The following is a 23,615-nucleotide window of genomic DNA, read 5'->3' on the forward strand; positions in this document are numbered from 1 at the left end:
CTAGGGGGGAATAGTTGTCAAATGCCTATAGACAACTAAGTGGGCCTTACCAGGTAAAATGTCGCTAGTGTTCTTAACTACAGGGAAGTACCATGGGTACACATCATGCACGTCAAGTACATGCCCCTATGTCCATCGACTACCAAGCCTGCTCCAAAGTGTTTGTGGCTGTGGAGAGCAAGCAATCTGTTAGTTTGTCGACTACGGAGAGATTCTGAAAAGCAATAGATGATAGTGAAGATACTAGGGTGACGGGGATGCGTGGGTCACATCCATCCCACTTAACCTATAATCTGGCATATTCCACTCCTCGGCCCTAACAGATCAATCTCAAGTATCAGAGTTCATCTAGGAAGGGACTTCGGATCAGCATAAGCTAGTAAACTACTTCAGCAGCGAGCTCACATTCTAGGTAGCAGCCCATCACTCATGGCTCTGGTGTCCTACATGATCGTTGGATTTGAGAACTAGACCTGAAGAGTGAGGCCAAATCTAAGGCCATCAACAGTTTCCTATGCGGACCTTAGGCTCGATCTGCCCTAGCATCTTCTCATAGCCCCCTGTTCCATGACTTCCTATGAAAGCTATTTTGGGGCCGAGCCCCCACAAGAACCTATTTGTTTGGTCTTAGCTTTAAGCTAGACTAGAGTTTGTTCTCTAACTTGTCTTTGTTGTAGCTCTTTCATACCCGCTTGACTGACATTCGTTTCTTGTTACCTATGTATAAGCCTATTTCCTAAAAGCTTGACACATTTGTTCCATTATTTCATATATGCCCTTCAGGTGCGGAGCCTTATTGTAGAGCATTTTCAAATAATTGAGGACCTAGGGGACTTAATTAGGGCTGTCTATCGAACGGCTTAGGCTCGGCTTGGCTGGAGCTCAGCTTAGCTCGGTTAGAGATGAGCTAAGCTTGAACCGTCAAAATCGGTACAAAATTAATTTCGAGCCAAGTCTAAGCTATAGCCGACTCGCTCAGGCTCGGCTCAATAGGCCGCACTGAGTAATTCTTCTTTTTTTTGTCTACCGGTGTAGAATGGTGACATTTAATCAATTCATATTTTTTTAATAATTAATATATGAGAGGTGTCTCAACCGGTGGGGTACGCTTACATGTAGAAAGCCATCTTTTCCTTTTGTCCTTTATCCATCACTTTTCTAAGGCATTACAATCAAGGCTTTTAATTCTTAAATGTCATACTTCATGCTGATGCAAGGCCTCTAGTGGTCGGCCTTGATCCAAGCCCTCGCCCTCCGCCCTGGTGGGCCTCCCTTCCTCCGCATCATCAGAATCGGGCCTCCCTCTTCCAACGGTCGGGACGAACTCCATGAGTTCGGGATCAAGCTAGTTGCAAGCGTGCTTTGCCTTTTGGGGAGGTCGCGACGACCCACCTCGACAATGTGTGCCCCTAGATGCTCTGTGCTCCAGCTTCGCCGCCTCTCCATTAGCCCCAGACCATAGTAGCACTAAATAACCTAGTTTGGGCTATCAGGTCTCATTACATCTACTGTAGCCTAATAAAACAAAATTTGACAAGATCCCCTTTTCCTCTAAGAAGAACAAGTATGTGCTCAAGTGAAGAGAAGAGCCTGGGAGACCGACTGCCACTATGGAACCCACTAGCTACAATGGTCATCTGAGGCCTTCATTGTCGGACCTCCACCCTTCTCCCATGGGCGCTACGCTGCGCCCACCCTCTACTATCTCGCGCCAAGCCAATCCACCTTCTTCGGTGATGTGGGCAATGACAACGTCCTTTAGAAAAGAGCTCCTATGGCTCCTACTGCTATGCCGCAACAACAGTTCATAGAAGAGACCAAAGTCGTGGGGGTTGGCGGACTCCTCAAACTACTGTGATGCTCGGCTTGGGCTCGATATGGCAACTCGGCTTGAATGAGCTTGATAATAAGCTCATTTCAAGCTTAAGCTCAGCTCGAACTCGGTCTAGCCCGGCTCGATCTCGGCTCAAGTTGAGCTGAGCTGAGCCGGAGCCCAATTCTAAGGCTCGAAATTCATTTCGAGCCGAGCTTAAGTAGGAGCTGGCTCGCTTAGGCTCGGCTCATTTAAACCTCTAGACTTAATTTACCTAGACTTGATCACTAAGGTCTAGGACCCTAACCTAACGCATAATGGCCTCATTTTAGGTACTTTTGTTGCTACAGTGTGGAAAATATGGAAACCATGGAATGTGAAGGAATTCTAATAGGAGACCTCCCCACCACAATAGGTGGCCGACCAGGCAGTCTATCTCATCACCGACTACCAGTTGGGGTTGGCCATGAAGTAACAGTGGCTTAATGCACAGTTAAAATCTAATGGGAGCCACTGTCAGTGGGATGAATGATGATCAACACAAATGAGTCTTATGTGGAGAAAGACTACTGAGGGGAAGCATGGTTTGTCACTAAGGATTTCGATAGGCGAGGGTGGAACCGACTCCTTGCAACTCTCCTCTATTAAATGAAGCCTGGATGATGCTAATAGGCCTTCAGGAGGTAGTTAATCAGTACAGTCCGCTCAGAGTTGAAACTCACTTTAAAACTTGTAAAGGTGTTTACGGGGGGAGGAATTAATCCTCTAGCGCATTTGCAACATTGTGAATGCTTTTAGATATTCTCTTTCTTTGATAATGTAAAGATACCACATACCTATAAGGAGGGGAGTTTAGCTATTGACTAAGTAGTTAAAATAGGTCGAAAGGTAACTTGGGGAATCTTGTAGGGGGAGGGGATGGTGGGAGGATCTATCCTAATACCTTATGAGCTAACTAATATCATTTTTTGGACTCAACTGATAGGACTTCTGATCGGGTTATAAGCCTTAGCTGAGTTTTCGACTCTTTTATATTAAAAAAAAGGAATGTTGATTTTATAGGGAGAGAAGAAAATGTCTCCTCTTTGAGCAATAAAATAAATCTAGACCTCCTTTGGGCTTGATTAAAGTGAATACAAATGGATCGATCTCAAAGGACATTTACCAAAGTGGGGCAGGTGCTATCCCGAGGAAGAATAATGGAGGCTCACTCATTGTAGCTTGGGAGCTCATCCCCTCTGTCACGCCCTAATCTAGGAACATAATGATCGTGAATATCTAGGATAAAATCTGAAGAAACATGAAAGCCCAAATAATAATTAGATCCTAAAAATATATTAACACATCGAAAATATACTCAGCCTTTAGAGTCCCCCTTAATTGGCCTTTTAAATTTCTTCAAAATAATAAGTCATTATAAGCTAGATGCCTAGTAAGTAACTCACTCTATTAAGAATATGTCTAATAATAAATATAACATGTGATACATATAGTAAAAGAAAAAAGATTGTAACAATATATAAGCCATCTTAGAAATTAAATAATTTTATTATCTCTTGTACTGAATTTCAAAATCCAATATATTCTAATTAAATTATAAATTATTCAAAACATCTCATATTGAATAAATTAATATAAAAAATAATAATCTCTGTTAAAAGTGTACTATCATGGAAACTCATTAAACTGGTAAAATGTCATATTGTCTCTTTCATAGGTACTTTAACCCGTAGCCACATTGCGCTACTAATCACCATTGGGATGGCATCCGGGATTTTTTAGATATCCGATTCATTATCAAGTATTAATCAACTGTATTAGTTGTATTGGTTGTTTCGGCATAAGTTTTTTTTTTATTTACATAAAATTTTAGAAATTATTATAAAATGCAAGAAAAATATTAAAAATATATATAAAAAAAAGATAAATCACCTATCCCTTACTCTCTTTAATCTGTTCTCTCTCTACTACTACTATAACAACAAAGACAAGGCAACAACACTACGACAGGGAGAAAAAATGGAGGGAGGAGAGGAGAGGAGAGAGATGAAAAAATAAAAGAAAAAAATGCTAACAAAAAATTAGAGGAAAAAGCACCTCACCTCGTCATAGAATTACTTGCCGGAGGTGATCTCACTAGAAAATTACTTGTCATCGCTCGCCTTTGTCACATCAAGAAGAAAGGGATGCATCGAGAGAGAAAAAGTCGCAGGAGAAGAGTTGAGAGTGAGAAAGAAGAAATAATATTCATACATATTTTAGATTTGGGTTGGATCAGACTAGTTAATACTAGTCTGTTTCGACCCAATTGGCTTGTCTCAACTCCCAACCTAAAAACTAGTATAAACATTGGTTTCGACTATGGTTGGCCAATATCGATATGTTTCAATTGATGCAGATCAAGATCGGTTGAAACTTCGGTCCATGTTTATAGCAACATTGTGCATTCAAAATAGTTTCTATCTATTGAGAAATATCTAGTCATTATTGCTACTAAGATCATTGAACTTTTACATTTGAAAACAACAATTATTTTCTTAAGAGTCCTAACTATAAGAAAATTGATAGAAGCATATTTTTTAGGGGTATAATCGAGTCAAGCTTAATCGAGCCTAGCTCTAATCAAACTTGAATTGAAAAAAAAATTGCACATAGATTTGTGGTCAAATTAAATTTAAATCATTTCAATTCAAACCAATTATAATCTCGAGCCTAAACGAGTCAATCAATAAGCAATTTTAAGTCTTAGTCAAGCCTTATTTCGAGTCGGAGCAAATTTGAATTGAATCAAGCTTGATTTAGGCTTAAATCAAGTTTAAAAGAAGGCTTAATTCAATTATAGATATATAAATATTGTAAAAATATAAACTAATAGAAATCTTTATGTTTTTAAAAAAGATATAATAGTATCATAACTCAGAATTAAACTCTACAAGTTCAAAGTATATAACAATCCACTTAATCAAATTTTAAAACATAACAAAAATATAATATAATATAAAAGGTATTGCTCTATATATGTTCAAGTTTTCTAATCTAGTCCAATCCATGTCTATATTATTAGGTGGGCAAATTATGGACGGATGGCTGGTTGGGCATGATTATATGGACGGGCTAAATGTCTATGCACCTTTGGACCGATAAGATTGGATTAGCATAAAAAGCATTTTTTTTTTATTTACCATAAGATTGGACTGGCCACATTTCAAAATACCCATGCTTGAATAAGTATCTATCTTTTCGTAGTTGCTTTCCATGATGCCTATTCACTTATGGTATAAGCTAGGGGTGTAAATGAGCCAAGTTGAGCGAGCTAGGCTAGCTCAACTCGGCTCGAGAGGAAGAAAATCTCAACTCGACTCAAGCTCGATTCGAGTTAAAAGTTTGGCTCAGCCCGGCTCCTCTTCAGCTCAATGAGGCTCGAGCTCGGCTTGTAGGCTTATGTGGGCTGATTATGATATGACTAACATTTAAGAAAAAAATGACATTAGTAGGTAGGATTCGACCTAGATTAGCTAGATTAATAGAAACTATTTTAACCAACTATACTATTTAATATTTATCCAATTATTTTTGGCAATCTATTTTGCCAGCCTAGTATAAGTCTCTTTATTCTAGTATAATAATCAAACAAACAATAGTTTATCTCAATACTAGTTTACTAATACATAATTTTCTCTCCTCTCTCCTCTCCTCTACCATTCAATACATTTATATTTACTAATTAATTTTCTAAGGTATTACTATAATCAATTATCATTTCAATTATTTTCTCGCTGCTCTTTCCTCTCATCTCCTCGTCCATCCATTATAAAATTGGGCTGGGGATAACGGGTCGGGTCTGACTAGCGGGTAAAGAAAGGTGGCTCGGGTCTAGTGACTTACCGGCAATAGATTGAAAAAGAAACTCCGTCACAGTTTCGAGCCCTTATCCTCTCTCTTGATTCCCCCTCTCCAGTCTCCACTCTCTAGCTCTCTCCTCTCTCCGGCGGCAGCGGAAGGTATGATCTCTCTTTCGCTCCTCACACTTTCACTCTCAGTCTCACTCTCAGCCCCCTCCGGATCCCACAGCCCCACCTCACCGGCGGCCACCCGCAGCTCTGTGTGTGTGTGTGTGTGTGTGCTGCGCATACCACCAACCGCAGACTGCAGTCCTTCATGTTCGTTAATTGTTACTTGTTAGTATACTAATGAGAATTTCCCAACTTTTAACGGAAAGAACAATAATTAAATTGGGTTTTTACTATATGCCACAATGAATGTAGATCACTGCTAAGTGTTAATGAGTTTTGTAGTATGTCAATTGTGAATTGTGATCAGTTACTTTGTATTTTGGTGTAGTGAACTACTAGAAAGTTTATGTTTACTATATTATGATATATTACATATCATATATAGTTATTTTTAATTTGTTTTTATATAAAAATACTGGACTGCGCATACACATATGCGCCTGCATATCATCTAGGCACTATGCTGTGGCGGTGGGTGCCTTTCAAATCATTATGGGGTTGTTTGGTTTTTTTGTATTTAGAAATACATGTGTATTAAGATATACATGTTTCTCTAAATATTGTATCTAAAGAAATAAATTACTTGTTTGGTTGATTGTATTTTGTAATGATGTATTTGTTAAATACATGTTTGATTAGTTATATTTTATAATGACATATTTAGGGGAGGAAAGATGAGTTAGAATTGAGGATGAAAATAAGAGAAGAGGAGAGAGGTTGGTTGGGGTTGAGTTAGGATTGGGATAAAAAGATAAAGATGAATCAGTTTGGGATAGCTAGATGTACTCTTTTGGTATCCATTTAATTCAAGTGGATGTCAAAAAACTGCATATGTGTCTAATTAGTTTTTTAAAATACCGCCTTTTATATTCTGTGTACTAAACTAAACAATAATTTTTAGATTAGATATTGTATCTAGTAATGCAACATCTAGTAAAACTCTCAACCAAACAGTTCATATAAGTTTTTCTTCTTATTCCCCTTTAATTGAGGCTCCTCTCTTAATCGAAAGGAAACATCATGCTATATGAAATTACTGCTTTTTGGATATATAGTTTCAGATAATTTGTAAATCTTTGAGAATCACAGATGGACAACTGGGCTTATATGATAGAATTTGTAACTTCCTCATTTCCGCACTTAACCGACTTAAATTACTTGTAACAATATTTGTTGGTCTAGTGATGATTTATACTTTTGATTCTTATTACTTCCACATTAGATATAATAGCCTGAACAAGCTTTCAGAAGGTAAATCATAAATTATTAGTACTGCTTATTCTTCATTTCTTCCTCTTTGATTTTCCTCATCTTTGGAAGATGTCTAGATGGTCTGAACATAACTTTCCATGTGCAATAATTCAAATGGAATTCAACTGGTTTTCTTTTTTTTGCAGGTGTGGTAATGGAGGAACAAAATGCTACTACTATTACAGTCTTAACTCGAGTATCTTTTTACTCCAATAAAACTAACAAAATATTTATCTACTGAGACAGTCAGATTAAAGTCGGAACCAATTCTTGATAGTAAATTTTGTTTCTCCTTTCTCCTTGCTGATTTGCTTTCATGTCCTTTTCTTTTTCAATTCACAGTTAATAATATATTATCTCATATATCATTTACTTCATGCCATGAGTTTCCTTTCTTCGCTCATGTTGTCCCACTTCTGCCCATTCAGCATATTGACCACTGCCACCACTAGAACCTTTCATCAACTCTCCTATACATCTTTCTCCAGTCGCGATGCTTCACTGCCTCATAATAAATCTGTCCATCATATCTCCTTATTCCAAGCTATGACAGTTGGCCATGATGGAGAAATGAAGGAATGTGATATAAAAGAAGAAGAAAAAATTAAATGGACTAATGTGGCACTTGAAATAACAGAGGATCAGAAAAAGGCCATTTCTAAGCTTTCTCCAAAGATGTCTAACCGTTGCAAGGCTCTCATGGAGCGCATCATATGTTTCTCTTCTAAGGATGAAAGTTTTCCTCTCCTCTTGGCTGCTTGGGTCAAGGCAATGAAGCCCAGAAGGGCTGATTGGTTGTCTGTTCTGAAAGAGATGACAAGGATTGAGAATCCTTTCCTTATGGAGGTCAGTTTGTTACTTTTTGCCCTGTATATTTTTTTGCCTCCGGTGATTCAATCAGTGTGTATATTCACATCTGTGCAATTAGATTCTTTGTTTTAAAAGATCTGACGTAACATCCTGTGGCGTGACTATTTATTTCCCATCTATGTACCTTTAGTTTGCAGTGCTTATGAAATTGGAAATACTTGCTATGTTTCATCTTCATACTGCAAATTTGTGCTTCTTCATCATTTCATAAAATAACAGACCAAAATATTCGTTACATTACTTTTTTGTACAGTTATGATGTTCGATTGATGGAGTTGTATTGTCACATTGCTATTTTGGAAGTGCTACTTACTACGACTAAGACACATCAAAGACGAACTTTGACTACTCAAAGAAGTTCCTATTGAGCTATCCAGGTCTGAGAAATGCATGTAGAAATAAGCTTTAATTCTTAAGAATTTGACCAATTATCTGTATGTGCAAACATTTAATGTAGAAACCAGTTTGTGTTGTGATGTATTGCTTTCAACTTTTTGATGGGTTTGGGATCAGAATTATCAATTTAAGTATTTTAACTACTCCTTGCTCTTGACTCACGAGCACATCCTTCTCTCGAAAGTTTGAGTCGTGCAACACTTCAGCTTGTTGGTTGGATTTGACGTGGTCTTCCAAAACACCGCTTAAATCTTTTAAGTCCCTGATAGAAACAAATAGTATGGAGAGTTTTTAATCGAAAATGAAGATAGAGCTCCTAAAAGGGCCTCTGAATAAGAATTTGGAGATCGGGCTGTATTTCCTGACCTGACTGACCTCTTGGGTTATGAAAATTGCAATCTTTGCATTATAGACTGTATTATTATTCTTGCTCCTTCGTTCGATGATGGCGTAGATTGCTTTGCTTGTGATTCCTAAGTAACCAAACCGATCCCTCTCATTGAACACGGAAAATGGTACGTTTTGAGCCAGAAGCAATCATATGCAGGGGGAACCCACAGCTGCATGGGAATGTTACTTGCTCTTTTACCGGTCTCGGCAGAACAGGCATTTGAGCAGATTCTTAGCACCTATGTGCATAATATCTTCCAGATGATCACCTAAATATATATCTACATAAGTTACTTACATCATGTCATCTTCTCAGGTAATGGAATATGCCCTGCTGGAGGATTCTTTCGAAGCTAATATCCGTGACTATACCAAACTTATCCACATTTATGGGAAGCACAATCTCTTGCAGCATGCTGAAGATGCACTACAGGCCATGAAGAGCAGAGGTTTCCCATGTGATCAGGTGATCCTGACTGTCCTGATTCATATGTACAGTAAGTCTGGAGATCTTAACCGGGCCAAGCAAGCTTTTGAAGAGATTAAGTTGCTTGGATTACATCTGGATAAACGAGCGTATGGCTCGATGATCATGTCCTATATAAGGGCCAATATGCTAGAGTATGCAGAGAGTTTACTTAAAGAAATGGAAGCCCAAGAGATATATGCAGGAAAGGAAGTTTACAAGGCACTGTTAAGAGCATACTCTACCATTGGCAATTCTAATGGAGCTCAAAGAATTTTTGATGCCATACAATTTGCAGGAATAGTTCCTGATGGTAAGTTTTGTGCTCTTCTTGTGAATGCTTATTGTGTGGCTGGACAGAGTGAAAAAGCTCGTAGCGTGCTAGAAAATATGAGAAGTGCCAGGATGAAACCATCCGATAAATGCATTGCGTTAATGTTGGGTGCTTATGAGAAGGAGAACAACCTTAAAAGAGCTCTATCCTTTTTGTTGGAGCTGGAGGAAGATGGCATCATAATCGCTCAGGAAGCATCTCAAGTCCTGGCCGGGTGGTTCCATAGACTCGGGGTGGTGGATGAAGTGGAACAAGTTCTCAGAGAATTTTCTGACAATGGGAGAGAAACTGCACTTTCCCGGATGATTAGAGTGATCTAGAATGTATAATGCCTGACTTTTTGTACATCAAACGCTTCTTTTGCAGATCATCAAGTATAACCAGAGTAAAGAAATTCTGTCATGGCAGAAACTGTTTAGCTTGGTGAAATCTAAGGTTTCCTAACAAAAGTTATATCATTTGGTTGGCAGGTGCTGCTACCATTTGAATTCAGAAGTGGTGGAGAAGGGGAAGCATTATAAATTACCAATTAGGAAGATTCCCACCTGGTTCTCTTCTAAGGATAGTACATGACCGTTACTTGGACTACAAAGAGTCTTCTGGTGGAGCTGCTAAGGTCTCACATTAATCAAAAGTGATTTGCTCTTGATAGCAGCATTATGCTACCATAGATGAATTCTATGAGATTTAAAATTTAGGGATTCTACACAAATGCTAAAGTGAACTTCTCAAATATCATAATTACTACTACATTCATCAAAATATCATAATCATCACCGAAATTATTAAACTCTTTCAAATATATCATTTTGTCAATTAAATTTAATTAATCATAGTTAAAATAAAATTTAGATTAAGAAAATATTATTTGGCCCTCGTACAAATTGTTTAAAATGATTTAATAGCTATGTAATATTACCCTTATAATAATAAAATAAAATAGAAAGATATTCTTTGAAAATATGTGATACATATTTTAGACGGGGTGTTCTAGTCATTTGCATGTATTACTTTAATAATTGGGTAGCAGACCGTTGGAGAAGAAGTAGAGATTTACGTTTTAATCCCGTATCTGTTGCACGAGGGACTGCAGTTTTACAAAAACATCATGTATCAATTGATTGTCTTTCATACGAGTCCTTAAGTTAGCATGTGGGTAGCACGTGAGTCAGTTATGGAGAGAGAGAGAAAGAGAGAGAGAGAGTCTGAATCTGAGGGATTAGAGCAAGGATGTGAAGATTTTGGTATCTGATTGTTGCATCTGGTACCAAGGCAGCCGTCATCGGTCCTTTGTGGTCAGCTCAAGCAGGAATCGAAGCATCCATGGCGGAATCTACCCATTTAGCGACATTGGCAGAGCTGTTATAGAAGAATGAGAAATGAATCCAAGATCTAAGGGAGCAGCTTCAATCGCATTCAGAATCAATGAAGTTGTCCATGGATCACCTCCAATCTCAGGTTTGCTTTCAGATTGAAGTCTTATTTTGGGAGTTTGATGAGATGCAAACGAAAGGAAAAGTAGTGGATAATGGTGAAACCTCAGGAGTCTACCCATTCACATCACTCAAATCATCAAAACCTCCACTTGCCACTAGAGAGGAGCCATCTGAACCAACTACTAAGGGAGAGGATCAGTTCAACTGCGTCATTGGTGAACCTGATGGTGCTCTGAAATTCCCTAAGATCGAGGTACCTCACTTCACGGGTGACAATCCGAGAGCATGGTGCAGGAGATGCAAGAGATTTTTTGTGTTCACACCTATTCTTGAGGAACAGAAGGTCCTCTATGCATCATTATTTTTGGATGGCAAAGCTGAGTCTCAGTTCCATGACTACCGAGAGGAACTGGGATAGTTTTTAGGAAGGCCTGAGTCTGCGATTTGATGATTTGGGATATACTAATGTAATAGAGGAGTTAAATAAATTTAAATAAGAGACCACTGTCACTTGTGACTTACCTTGAGGTGCTAAAGTCTCTAATGCTTATTAAGAATATAATTTTTACTGAAGACTACTTTATTTAGAGTTTCATTAGTGGTCTTGAGAGATGATATTTAGCCAATGGTTCACATGTTTTATCCGCAGAAATTTAATGAAAGCCGTGTTCATTGCTAAGATGTGAGAACATGTTATGGATTCTATTAATTGAATGAAGAAGGTACAGATAAACATTGTGCATATCGACCCATGCAATGCAGTGTTGTAGCTGACGCGTTAAGTATCCCACCTTGGTAGCACATTAGTAAGAATGAAACTCGAAGGAATTGACGACGGCCACACAGGCGGTGGAGCATCTTTCTATCACACATCTTCATTACCTACTTATCACTCTGCTGCTGTCAGGAACCATTATAATATTACTACCAACAATAAATCTAGTTTTGCTTCAACTGGTCGAGTACCCAACACTCCACCTTTTGATTCCTCTAGTGTTAACCGACAGCAAGCAATAGCTCCTTCAAGGCCTAGCTCCAATTTCACTCCTATCCATGAAGTCCATAGGAAAGGGTACAGGTGTGTGCAGCAGCTATTGTATATAATTAGCTTGGAATCATGTACAAGAGGATGAAGAAGAGACGGCAGGAAAACTACTTGAGCCAGATAGTCCACCTGATTCAGCAATGAAGATCTCTCTGCACCATAACCTTCCAAACACCATTAGGGCTTTAAAGGGTATTAAACATTAAAAATAATAATTAGTGGAAAGTGGATCCTTATTCTATTCAGGATAGTAATTGCATTTCAAAATGCACTCATCCCCTTTGTCACTGGTAATGGACAGATTGAGGAGCTCTTCAAAAATACCAATTGATTACAAAAGCCCTACGATATAACACTAGGGACATCTGCCAAACAAAAATGATAACCAAACAAGCATGATTTTGATTCAAGTTGCATCACATAAAACAGGATAAAAAAAAACAATTTGCTGTGAGACTATGGGTAATTAGTGGAATGATCATCCCTATTAGATTGAGCGCAAAAATCAATTACAGGGCGCCTTACCTATTAAGATGCAATTTGCATAAACCATAATATTTCTAAGCATCATGCAAAAACCCATAAACAACGAAGCATGTCAAATTTTCAGATCACGGACCATAAGATTCAAAAGCTTAGAATAGGGCCAAAATCGCAAACTTCAGGAGTAGAGTATATATAGCAACCTGATTAACTAGTCTACATAAATAAACGCTTGCCAAAATTACTTCAAACTACTCATCATCTTCAGTTTTTGTCCTTTTCTTCTTCTTCTTCCCCACTTGAGCATCGCTATCTTCTACCTGTTCACGATTCTTTTTCTTCTTCTTAGAGGAGGTTCCATTTTGTTCTGTCTCATGACCATTGACACCATTCACTGTTTGCTCCTGTTGTTCGACCTTGTTCTTCTTTTTCTTCTTCTTCTTCTCAGTTTCTGGCTCAACAATTCCATCTTCCATCTGCACATCATCATCCACTGCCTCGGCCTTTGATTTCTTCTTTTTAATTTTCTTTTCTGAAACTTCTTTCTTTCCTCCCTCTGCGTGCAAACATGGAAAATGAGAACTGAACAAGTACATTGATCCTGATTATTAGAATCATGATCCAAATCATTAACCATTTTCTCTATCTAGAATAAAGATCACAAAAGAAATATTTTATTACATGTATCTATGGATTTATAATAAAGATCACAAAAGAAGTATTTTATCACAAATGTGGGACTCAATGCAATATACATACTAGGTTTACATCTTTAACCTTAAATCTTGCCTACAACCCCCTTAAAATTCAAGTGGAGGGCTTTACTTGAACATAAAGCTTGAACCCTTCCACATTAATGCCTTCATTTCATTTCTCAATATCCAGGAATCTTCCTAAATCATCATTCTGGCAGCAATGTGTTGATTGCAATCCAGGCTGAACCTTGCCTTCATTTTTCAGGTTGTGAAGAGGGTGGTTCTAGTTAAGAATGTTACTTATGCCTACTCTGGATTGCCATAGATACAATACCAATAATGATAAACAAAGGCAACTTTTTACACTTCGACCTACTTTCCATGGATGCGAATTGGAGAATCGGGTATTGCTGGTCAGATTCCCTCTGGAAAGCATTCATAAGGAACCCTAAAACTTTTGTATTCAGATTCTGCTAGACTGACGTGATTTGGAGAATCAGGTATTGCTGGTCAGATTCCCTCCAGAAAGCATTCATAAGTAACCCTAAAACTTTTGTATTCTGATTCTGATAGACCTATATGACGAGAACAGAATGAGCCCATACAGTAGCACAAATGACTGAGAGAGCAGACTAATTGTTTGACAAGAGAGAAGGAATTGAGTCTCCATGATCAACAGAAGCTTCAAAAGCTTAAAAGAGGATGCAATGAAATACAACAATCGGGAGTGTATTGAAACTAATAAAGGTGCAGGGTTTGAAAAACAGATTCAGTTTTAGAGTTTTGTTAGCAGTTATAATTAAGAATTTTAATTCACGACTGTAAGAAACTGCTTTAAAATAGCAGAAATTAAAGTAGTGAAAACGATATAACTACAGGAACCAGGAGTCAGGACATTTCTTGAACAAATGAGTTGCAGAGTCCAGAAAATATTCTTTAGCTAGTTCTCTGTTCTAGTGATCTCAACAACAAATACCAAAACATTAGGCAGTTTCTGCAAAAATTGTCACTTAATTAGCAAGCCAATTTCCTCTTTGAGAAGAAGAGTTCAAATCTAGGTAATGAAAATGCAGTCAATAGATGCCCTTACCATCAGCCTCCAGAGAGCCATTGTTCACCACACTCTCTATGGCAGCTTTCATCACATCAAGATTCTTGCGAGGAGCAACGCCTTTATCATAAAAGTCTAGTCTCTCCTCCACTTGTTCACGAAGTTTTTCTCCAAAAACAGTGGTATTCGTCTCTAAAATGTATTTAAATTGTCAGAACTTGGAAAAGCCAGTAGAATATGTAATAGGACTAAAGTTAGACCACTAACCTGAGAAACAGTCAATACGTGATGCAATGGAGCACTTATTCGCAAGGTAGCGAGCTAATCGACCTTTGTTCCGAGCAGATGCTCGGCCTATGAAAGATGAGTGGAATATGAGACCATACTTTGGAGTGTTTCCTCTGGTTTTCAATGCTCTATAACCAAAAGATAAAAAGTAACACAATTGTCACCAAATAATTGGCAAGTTCACTTTAAAAGAGCTGGCTTTTCTGATAAAACTTCAGGATAAAAAATCTTGATGAATGAGTAAAAAGAAATATCAAACAGATATCTGCACAATTGCAAAATGCTATATTCTTTAAGGCTTCCACTATTTCATTAAGAAATCACAATAGGCATTGATAATATATAGTTTCAGGCACATCACATGTAGAACAACTTGCATAGACCCAGACATTTAGTCAATTTTTTTAGGAGAACAAAAGTTGGGAGTTAGGTGGTGAGCAAACCTGAAAAGTGCCTTCTCAGCACCAAGTATCTGAAGAGTGGAAGCAGGGCACTTGGCTAGATTTGAAAGACTACCAGCATGAGAAATCAAACGTGCACCAACAACTTCACCAATTAAAGAAGCCAAATTTGGTGCAATATCATTCATTTTTGTAACCAGATAGTCATAGAGCTTCTTCCTGTACTCGGAGAGATTCATAACCCTCTGAGCAAATTGCTGAACATTAATTAAATCAATTGGAGAAAGATCCTGACCTGAAAAGTGAGGGAAAGCAAATAAATAAGGTAGCATAAACTTTCCAATTACAAAGGAATTTTGGATTCATACTTACCCATGGATGCTTTCGCTGCTTCAACAATTTCTTTTGCCTTGTCCTCATCTCCAACTATGTCTTCCAAGGCTGGAATATGATCCTCAGTTAATTCAGATTTGTTCTCAACAAACTTTGCAACTTTGGCATATAGATAGTTGTCATTGATAATCTTCACTAGCTCTGGAAAGTGCCAGGAATACCACTCTCTGCACAATGGAGTCAAATAAAATGAAAAAGATTTTAATCACTTATTACAATCTTAACTAGAAGCTCACAGCAGAGGGTAATAGAATATAAGTATGCAAAAGAAATAATGATAAATCCTGTACCCTAACAATAAGCTTGACCAAACACATTTGAAACAACAGCATTTGTAACTTTGCAAGTTAATCATGCTCAACAACGAAAAGAAATTCCCAACACTTCATTTGCAAAAAATACAATTATATGAAATATGGTTTAGTATCAATTCAAGTATCAACAAGAACACGCTATTTTTCTTTTTTGTACCTTGGATTCACAAACCAACATTTTATTAAGATCCTCTGTTAAGTTGTGATTCAGATTAGACACTAAAATAAAATTAAACTAAGAGACATTTTTTTCTTTTAGTGCAAGTCAGATGAAAATGAGACTCTTAAAGAGGAGGAAATGAGATTAAAGAAAAACAATAACAGTCTTTAAAGAAAAATAGTAGTGTTCGGATTCCATTCCAGACAAATGGAACTATGTAAGGAGCCCGATAAGCTTAACAAACCTTTGCCATACAAAACTAAAGTAGTTTCAGTGTTAGGGAGCTATAATAGTAAGTTAAATTGTATAAATGTTATAAGTGGACTGTGGACTGTCGATAACATTAAAGAAACTAAATAAATAACTCTTCTACCATAGAAATGGTCAATAGAATTTTAATGAACATACTTTCAAACTGCTTTTAGATTTCATGCAAGTCAAGGCACATCAAAAACTCTCCACTACTATAAAATGTAGTAATCATAACAATGCGAGCAGACTCCTGGAGAGTCCTAGTCCCCCAATCTATTACCTGACCCTCATCGAGAAGGTGTTGATATCTTTGTCCAGGGTATCAAGCAAAAAAATGGCCTGGATAACCATGTTATCAACCCGATTAACATTAAACTTAACCTTCGCTCTACTATAACTATGACCCAAACCAAGCTGTGCCTTCTCCAAATCTGTTGGCTGCAACAAACAATAAGAAACAAAAGAATTAAAACAACAAAAAAAAACCCATAAACTCGCATCAGAGATTAAAAAATAAGAAAACGCACCTTCAAGTCCTTGATAAACCTATCAAAATGCAATCTTACACCACGAAGTAGCTCCAGGACGAACTCATTACACTGGCATGGAATCTTAGTCACCTCCGAGATCTGCGACCCAACCTTCGGCTCAGCAACGCCGACGCTAAACTTAGCTTTCTTCGCATCCTTCACCTTGGGGAGGTTAATCTCCAGGAAGTTCCTCAACTCGTCGGTCATTATCCCTAAAAATCACCACATAAACCAATAAGGCCATGACCTTCGATGAGAAAAAAAAAAGATTAGAGTTTCCGAGTTTTTGCCTTCCGAGATAGCATTGCACTGGTTAAGGGCATCAAGGGCGGAAGCGAACGGGGTGAAAGCGACAAGCTTCACGACCTTCCCAAAGCGGGTAAGGTCAAGGACGCAGTTACGAACGGCCTCGGTGTTCTGGCCAATCTCGTCAAGACCGTAGGCGTGGAACAGGGCGTAGCCGGAGGCCGACTCGAAGACGAGGTAGAGGGCCGCCATGTAGAGAGATCACCACAACCCTAAACCCTAGTTTCCGGCCGGCCTTAGGGTTTATAAGAAAAAGGAAGGCGAGTAGGATTTTGTGGAAGAGGGAAGGAAAGAGGAGAGCTAGGGTTTTAGGAATGAGGAGTTTTAATGCGTCCAAATACGATCTCAGCCGTCAGATGATTAGATCAAACTTGAATCAAGCTTGAGAATTGAATGATATAATGGTTCTATAATCCATACTATATATACATATTTTATTTTTACTCTATTAAATTTTGCAAGTTATCAATTTTGAATTTGAGACTACATTTATGTCTATTTTGGTCTACGACTTTAAATAAAGCTTTTTATAACCGTGGTAGTTAATCTATAAAAAATTTCTATATTTTTTTTAAATAAAATTAATTTAGAGAAACTAATTTTAAGCGAGAATTCATCCTACTAGACAAAATTGGACTATTTTGTAGAGTATTTTCTTATAGTTTTATGCGCCAAGAATGTAAGACCCTTTTTGTTTAGAGCATTTTAAGTCTTAACAGCACTAGTTTGCTTTATTTCTAGCCATATTTAACTTGAATTAGACTATAAAAAAATATAGTGTTTTTTTAAATTAAGCTAAGAGTGTAATCATTATATCTAATATGATTTGAAAGAGGTGAAAAAAAATATTTATTTTGAAAGGAAATAAATAATATGTGAATTTAATGGATCAAAATATCATTTAACTTTTGATGATATAGTATCAGAATATTATGATTATATAAAACTAATTAATTTAAAGTTTAATATATATTTAAAAATTTGTATCTCTTTTAGTAGAAAATATTTTTGTGGGGGGCTTGCATGTTTATAAGCTCACAAGCGGGCTCATAAGTATTGCTTATTATATTTTTTTTCTTAGTAAAGTTGTAGGTCGGTAAGTTTATTATTATTTTACAAACTTGGAATCATTAATAAGGTAAAGTTACTATTTTTCTTTTTAAGGTTGTGAGAAGTTCATTACTAGCTTATAAGCCCACAATATTACTATAAGGTAAGGTTACTATTTTTTTTTAAAAAAAAATTTGAGTCTTTTGGGCTTATGAGCACTAAGGCTATATTATTTTTTTTATTTTCTTAAAAAGTTTTTAGTATTACAAACTTCTGCTCGGGTGCACATTTGATCTGCTAATTGTGTTTGTATATTAAACTTATGCCGAGGTGCGCACCCCACTATTCTGGTACAAAATCTATAATTAGTAATTATAGAATTCAGAATTAATATCTATAAAATCTAGAATATATGAAATTTGAAGATACTAACTATAAAACTATATAAATTGTATATTAAAATACTTGGTTGTCGTACAAAAATATTTTAGAAAATAATATCTATAAATTATTAGATATTCACCATCACTTCATCCGGGATTTAGTTAAGAACAAGATTATTACTTTGGAATGCATATAAACTGAGTTATAATTGAGTGAGTTGTTTATGAAACCTTTGGAACATTTTGGGAGTGTGTTGTTTCCAACTAATTTCTTTGTTTGTTTTATTTTTTTCTTTTATTTTTCTTAGCTAGTTTTTGTTTAAATTAATTATAACAAAAAATAAATTGTTATTTGTACCATGATGGGAACTAGATTCATCTATTGAACATTGATATTCTTGTTTAGCTCTTGTAAACATAAATGTAGATATATGGTAGTGCGGTGATGTGTTATGCGTTCTTAACATATTAGTAGGATGACTGAGTAATGTTTACCATCTATATATATCTTGACTGTTTTTATTTGAGCTCTACTCTTAAATTTTTCTATGAATCTTATGTTGATCTTTGATTCAATGATATAACTTGTTACTCCCAAGAATATCCATATTCATATACTAGATGACCATAAAGCATTTCACCAACTTGCTTTTTTTTTAGAAAAAAATTGTATACATATATATAAGATATATAGAGAGAAAAAGATCGATTAAAAGAGCTACCTTGTGATACTATGAAAGCCACCTTACTCATTTGTCCAATTTGACGGTGAATTTTATGTTGCATTCTTTTTCTATTATTAAGAAAATGGCTACCTATCATTGAGAGTGAAAACTATCATTGCAGAATTAATTCTCCCTATGCGTTAGTACATGGTGAATGCTGGTTTGAACTTAATGTGAATTAGACATTCCTTTGACGTATCTTGATAATTCTTGTGTCGAGATCACTTGATAGTTTGTCAGAAATTGTGTATGAGTCCACGTTATCATAGCTATTCCCATTTGTCATTACTTTAGTCTATCTTTCCAATGTATCATCTTCATGTGTTCATTGATCTTGATGCCTCTATTATCGCAAGTTTGTTTTACATCAGTAAAAACTTGTTATCTTCGGTTTAAATGGAAGCTTTCCTGAATTTCTTGTCGCAGATCCTTGGTAAAAATGTGTCACATTTTGGTTTTGAATATATCTTTGAAAGAAGATTTGGCTTGTGGGATTGTTTTGGTTATTAGAAATTGTGCTGAAAAATGTATTCTATCTTAATTCTAACAATCCCATTTGAACAGGTGGTTGTCGTTCGAACATCCTTATGTGCCATTACATCTCATTCGAACATAACATGGTCATTCGAATAGGGCTTTTTTTCCTCTTCGAGTTTCACTTATGTCGTTTGAACGTCTTAAATCTCTTTTGAACATCTTGGATCTCGTTCAAATGATATTAGGTTGAACTATTTAAAACTATTCAAAACAGTTCACTTCTTCTTCCTTCTTTCTTTTCTCCTCCCCTTCGTCCTCTCCAGTATCTTATGCTTGCAAATTGCTTGGATTCCTTGCATGACTTGATTTAATCCGAAAGTAAGGTATGGGTTCTTGATCTCTCACGTATTTCTCCCTTTTGTGTTGTGTTTTTCACTTGGAGTTCTTTTCATTGAATGTTGCCCTCTTCTGCCTTATTATTTTAGTAAGAACCATGTCTCGGTAAAAATTTGCGGTTACTAAATGCTAGGTCTCTAGTGTTGGTGTGGGTGCGAGTGGTTCTCAACCCTAAGTGAATTGATTTGCTTCAAAAGAGGGTGAGAAGAAGTATTTGGAAATGTTTTCTAAATGTTCAGTTTTGATAGAGCGAAATGTCAAATTGCTTGATTTCACGAAGTTGGGAGTGGATTCTATTTCTGTCGACAATCTTGGTTAGGGTTGGTTAACATGAATGGATTGCATTTGTCAAAGTGGTCAGAGAATTCTATATGAATGCCGATATAAGTGAAGATCGAGTGTTATCGAGAGTTAAAAAAGTGGATATCTCAGTGAGTTCTGTCTTGATCTCCTCTTAGTTCCATCTTTTCAAAGTTGAACATTCAAAGTTTTCGTATATTGACGCCTCTCCTCCCAACATTTCTTCCTTTGTTCACATGATTGTCAATCCAGATGTTGTTTGGAGCTCCAATATGATCCCCCATGCCTCCCTTAACAATTTCATTGGGATTTTGAACTTAATTTGCTTTTTCAATGTGTAGCCCAAAGCTCAGCCACATAACTAGACCAAGATAGAGCGTATCTCATTCATGCAATAGCAACTGGTGTTCCTATTAATCTCAGATCCTTCATGTACAATTCCTCGATGATGCTTGCTCATTTGACGATTGAAGGTTTACCATTTGACATGTTCGTCTCAGATTTGTGTCTCCAACGGGGTGTTGTTGTGGATTCTTTAGAAGCATCTATCTCCTCTCCTCGTCAATTAAAAATGATCACACTGAGCCGTGGCCATCCACATGTTTTGGGGGCTCGTCGTCCATGGTCTGAGGCCTCCGTGGAGTCTGAGGGTGAAGAGGAGGAAGCTCTAGTTGGTCGCTCCACTGAGCTTGAGAGTCCAACCATATTTTCTCGACTTGGTCATTGAGGGTTCTTTGACTGACCTCTCCTCTTCACTTTAGTAGATTTCAGTTGAGTAAACTAGGCAAGTAGAGGAGCAAGCTCGTCAAGGGAATGTGTTAAATGACATTGTGGCCATATTACTGTAGCATTTTCCTCGAGCCTAGTTGTCTTATCAATTTCAGACAAAAGGGGTAGTGGTGTGTGGGTCTTTTGTATCTTAATGACTATCTTTTGTGTGCTTAATGATTATGTCTTGATTTTGCTTATTGACTATGTTTTGGTTGTGCTTGGTGACTGTGTGATATTGGTTGTGCTTGATAGGTATGTGATATGCTTAGTATTGTGTGTTAAATGCCTATAGATGTTTATATACAACATGTTTAGTTTTCAATGTTGATTAAATAGTTCATGCTATACGGTTATTATTACATTACATCTATTATGATATTATTCCGATCTTCCACACTTATGTGCATTTCATATAGTGTTTTCAGTGACCGTAGATTTCTTTTATCGTGTCAAAGCGTGTGTTTTGGTTTTGGTCTAATAGGATGATGTAACTCTAGAATCAGTTGTTAATAGGAGTTTTTGGTTTTTGTCACGAAATTACCAAATGAGGAGTTTTTTAGCACTTGTAATTGACAAATTTATGGCAAAATAAAAAATCATATGAGTTGTAACTTGTTAGAGTGAATTGTAAAGATCAAAAACACATTTTAGAGGCAAGAAGGCTTTCCGTTCGAACGGCACAAATTAACTCCTCGATATTTATAAATAGCACCCAAACACTACTCTCTTCCTCTATAAAATTATGCGTAAGTGTTATCAATGTGGATAACTTTAAGTTATGCACGTTTTTCTATCTCAGATGAGAAGGTATGAAAATTTTATCGCATTCCTCTCTCACCCATATGTAAAAATCTTTTATTTGTATTTAAGACTTTTTCACCAACCAAATAGAGCGGCTATAGATTTCGATAATAAGGCCCGTCACATATCACTTTGATTTGAGAAATGTAATTAGAGTTGAGATTGAGATCCAGTATAGAAAGGTGTGTATCTTAGACATATATTTTAAGAGCCTAATTTTACTATTATTAAAACTTAATAATTTTTTAGTGTAAATTCCTTAGGAGAGGTAGAGATAATAAATTTATAACACCGTTATTGCATGGTATTGCCTTATTGTATATTTGGAATGAAAATAGGGAGTTTCTTAACTGAACAATAATTTTTTTTAAAGCATGGTTAAAACTGAGTGGGAATATGGGCTAACCTTATTTTTATCCTACATTTAAAATAATTTTAGTCTTAAATTAAATTTATAATTTTACCCTTGATAAGGCTAAATGATAGAATATGTCATTTCCTACCTAAATAACTATATTTTGTACCTAGAAACTTACATTATATACTTATTAGCAAATATTACAGATCTCCTAGTATGCATTGTATATATACAAGTAGATATTTATATGCATAGTGCAAAACAAAGCTCATAAAATGAACACATTTTTTTATGATAATATGAAATTTTGTAAAGGTTAATTCTATATAATATTATTTTGGTGTATTACATCTATCATGACCCAGAATCAGAATTATGATTGATCATATATGTAATAGACTGGAGACACACGAAACCATAACATTAACTTTTCAAATCTACAATAAAAAGAATTCAATATAATTTACTACTCAATTAAATAAAAACTCTTAAATGAGATAAGTAAAGTTAGACAACAAAATATCTCTCGAAATAATACTAAAACGAACCATCAACTAAAAAAAAAAAAATTCAAATCCACATTAAAATGTCACATTGGGACTATCCCTATTGATCCACATCAATTAGAAGTCACTTTGAAATAGTACTTTAAGTCTTTTCCTCCTAATTGATCTAGTTAGGATTATGAAAAGACACTAGAAACACCTCAAAAAAAAAATTTCGTCTAGCTTAGGGCTATTCTATATGATCAGGATTAGGTATGTTCCTAGGACTTTTAAGTAGATGTAAGTCACCATAAGAAGATGCACGAAGAATATAGATGTGACTATTTTCAAAGTCTTACCTACTCATAACTAGATTCCTCTAGGTGCACAAAGGATAACACTTTACGAAATACCACAATGCATGAAATATAACATTGCTCGAAATATAAAATGACACGAAGAATAATAATGCACGGGAGTAATATTATAGTAGATGACATGATAGCATAATAACATGTAATGTGAGATGAATAAAAAATGAGTGAATCTACTCTCCCGTGGTCCCTATGGAATAGCTCAAATCAATTATTCAGGTAAAAATCACATTTATCGATAAATAAATTTATAGTTTTGATTTAACAATATATAAAATTTCTAAAGATTGCAACTAATTAAATCGCTTAATTGGGTTAGATTGAAGCCCAAGAATTGGCTACTTAGGCTAGGATGCAGGCCCATAGCTCGTCCACTAAAATGAGGCTGGCTATGCTAAAGCCCGAACATAACCAAGTTGGGCTGGGCCTTCATCCGACCCAACCAAAGAGCTTACCCTACCAAAAACAACTTAGGGTTGGGATTGAGCTCACATCGTGTCCCTTAGAGGGAGATGTGACAAGAAGAAATAAACGAAGAAGATTATCGACGATTACTGTCATCGACTGATACGATTCTGAGTTCACCGATGTCGTCTCGAGCATGGATA

At 36.4% G+C, this 23,615-nt stretch overlaps 2 protein-coding genes across 3 annotated transcripts; one reads left to right on the forward strand and one right to left on the reverse strand.

Moving 5' to 3' along the window:
• The first annotated feature begins 5,731 nt into the window (after window positions 1-5,731).
• On the forward strand, window positions 5,732-10,237 carry LOC140776669 (pentatricopeptide repeat-containing protein At1g01970). 2 transcript variants are annotated; one of them, XR_012106911.1, is made up of 4 exons: window positions 5,732-5,814; window positions 7,224-7,923; window positions 9,050-9,918; window positions 10,004-10,237. XR_012106911.1 is itself a non-coding variant. In XM_073120458.1 (3 exons), exons 2-3 carry the CDS (start codon window positions 7,459-7,461, stop codon window positions 9,851-9,853), a joined length of 1,269 nt encoding a protein of 422 aa, XP_072976559.1. In that variant the 5' UTR covers window positions 5,732-5,814; window positions 7,224-7,458; the 3' UTR covers window positions 9,854-9,935. The 2 variants fall into 2 exon arrangements, 1 of the variants encoding a protein (XP_072976559.1); XM_073120458.1 differs by lacking the exon at window positions 10,004-10,237 and having other exon boundaries at window positions 9,050-9,935.
• A 2,359-nt stretch (window positions 10,238-12,596) lies between these two features.
• LOC140775927 (nucleolar protein 56-like) lies at window positions 12,597-17,187 on the reverse strand. Its single transcript, XM_073119424.1, has 8 exons — window positions 16,872-17,187; window positions 16,579-16,793; window positions 16,332-16,489; window positions 15,305-15,492; window positions 14,975-15,227; window positions 14,511-14,659; window positions 14,283-14,435; window positions 12,597-13,053 (listed from the first exon to the last, which is right to left on the reverse strand). Exons 1-8 carry the CDS (start codon window positions 17,077-17,079, stop codon window positions 12,749-12,751), a joined length of 1,629 nt encoding a protein of 542 aa, XP_072975525.1. The 5' UTR covers window positions 17,080-17,187; the 3' UTR covers window positions 12,597-12,748.
• Window positions 17,188-23,615: the final 6,428 nt, after the last annotated feature.

This window comes from Typha angustifolia, chromosome 14, assembly GCF_048772165.1.
Source record: "Typha angustifolia cultivar Huaian chromosome 14, ASM4877216v1, whole genome shotgun sequence".
NCBI classification, from domain to species: domain Eukaryota; kingdom Viridiplantae; phylum Streptophyta; class Magnoliopsida; order Poales; family Typhaceae; genus Typha; species Typha angustifolia.

Coding starts and splice junctions, on each gene's coding strand:
- LOC140776669 (XM_073120458.1), top strand. CDS start 7,459: ATGAGTTTCCTTTCTTCGCTCATGTTGTCCCACTTCTGCCCATTCAGC. Junction 7,924..9,049: donor AGAATCCTTTCCTTATGGAG/GTCAGTTTGTTA, acceptor TCATCTTCTCAG/GTAATGGAATATGCCCTGCT.
- LOC140775927 (XM_073119424.1), bottom strand. CDS start 17,079: ATGGCGGCCCTCTACCTCGTCTTCGAGTCGGCCTCCGGCTACGCCCTG. Junction 15,493..16,331: donor ACCTTCTCGATGAGGGTCAG/GTAATAGATTGG, acceptor TCCATTGTGCAG/AGAGTGGTATTCCTGGCACT. Junction 13,054..14,282: donor TGGCTCTCTGGAGGCTGATG/GTAAGGGCATCT, acceptor GTTTGCACGCAG/AGGGAGGAAAGAAAGAAGTT.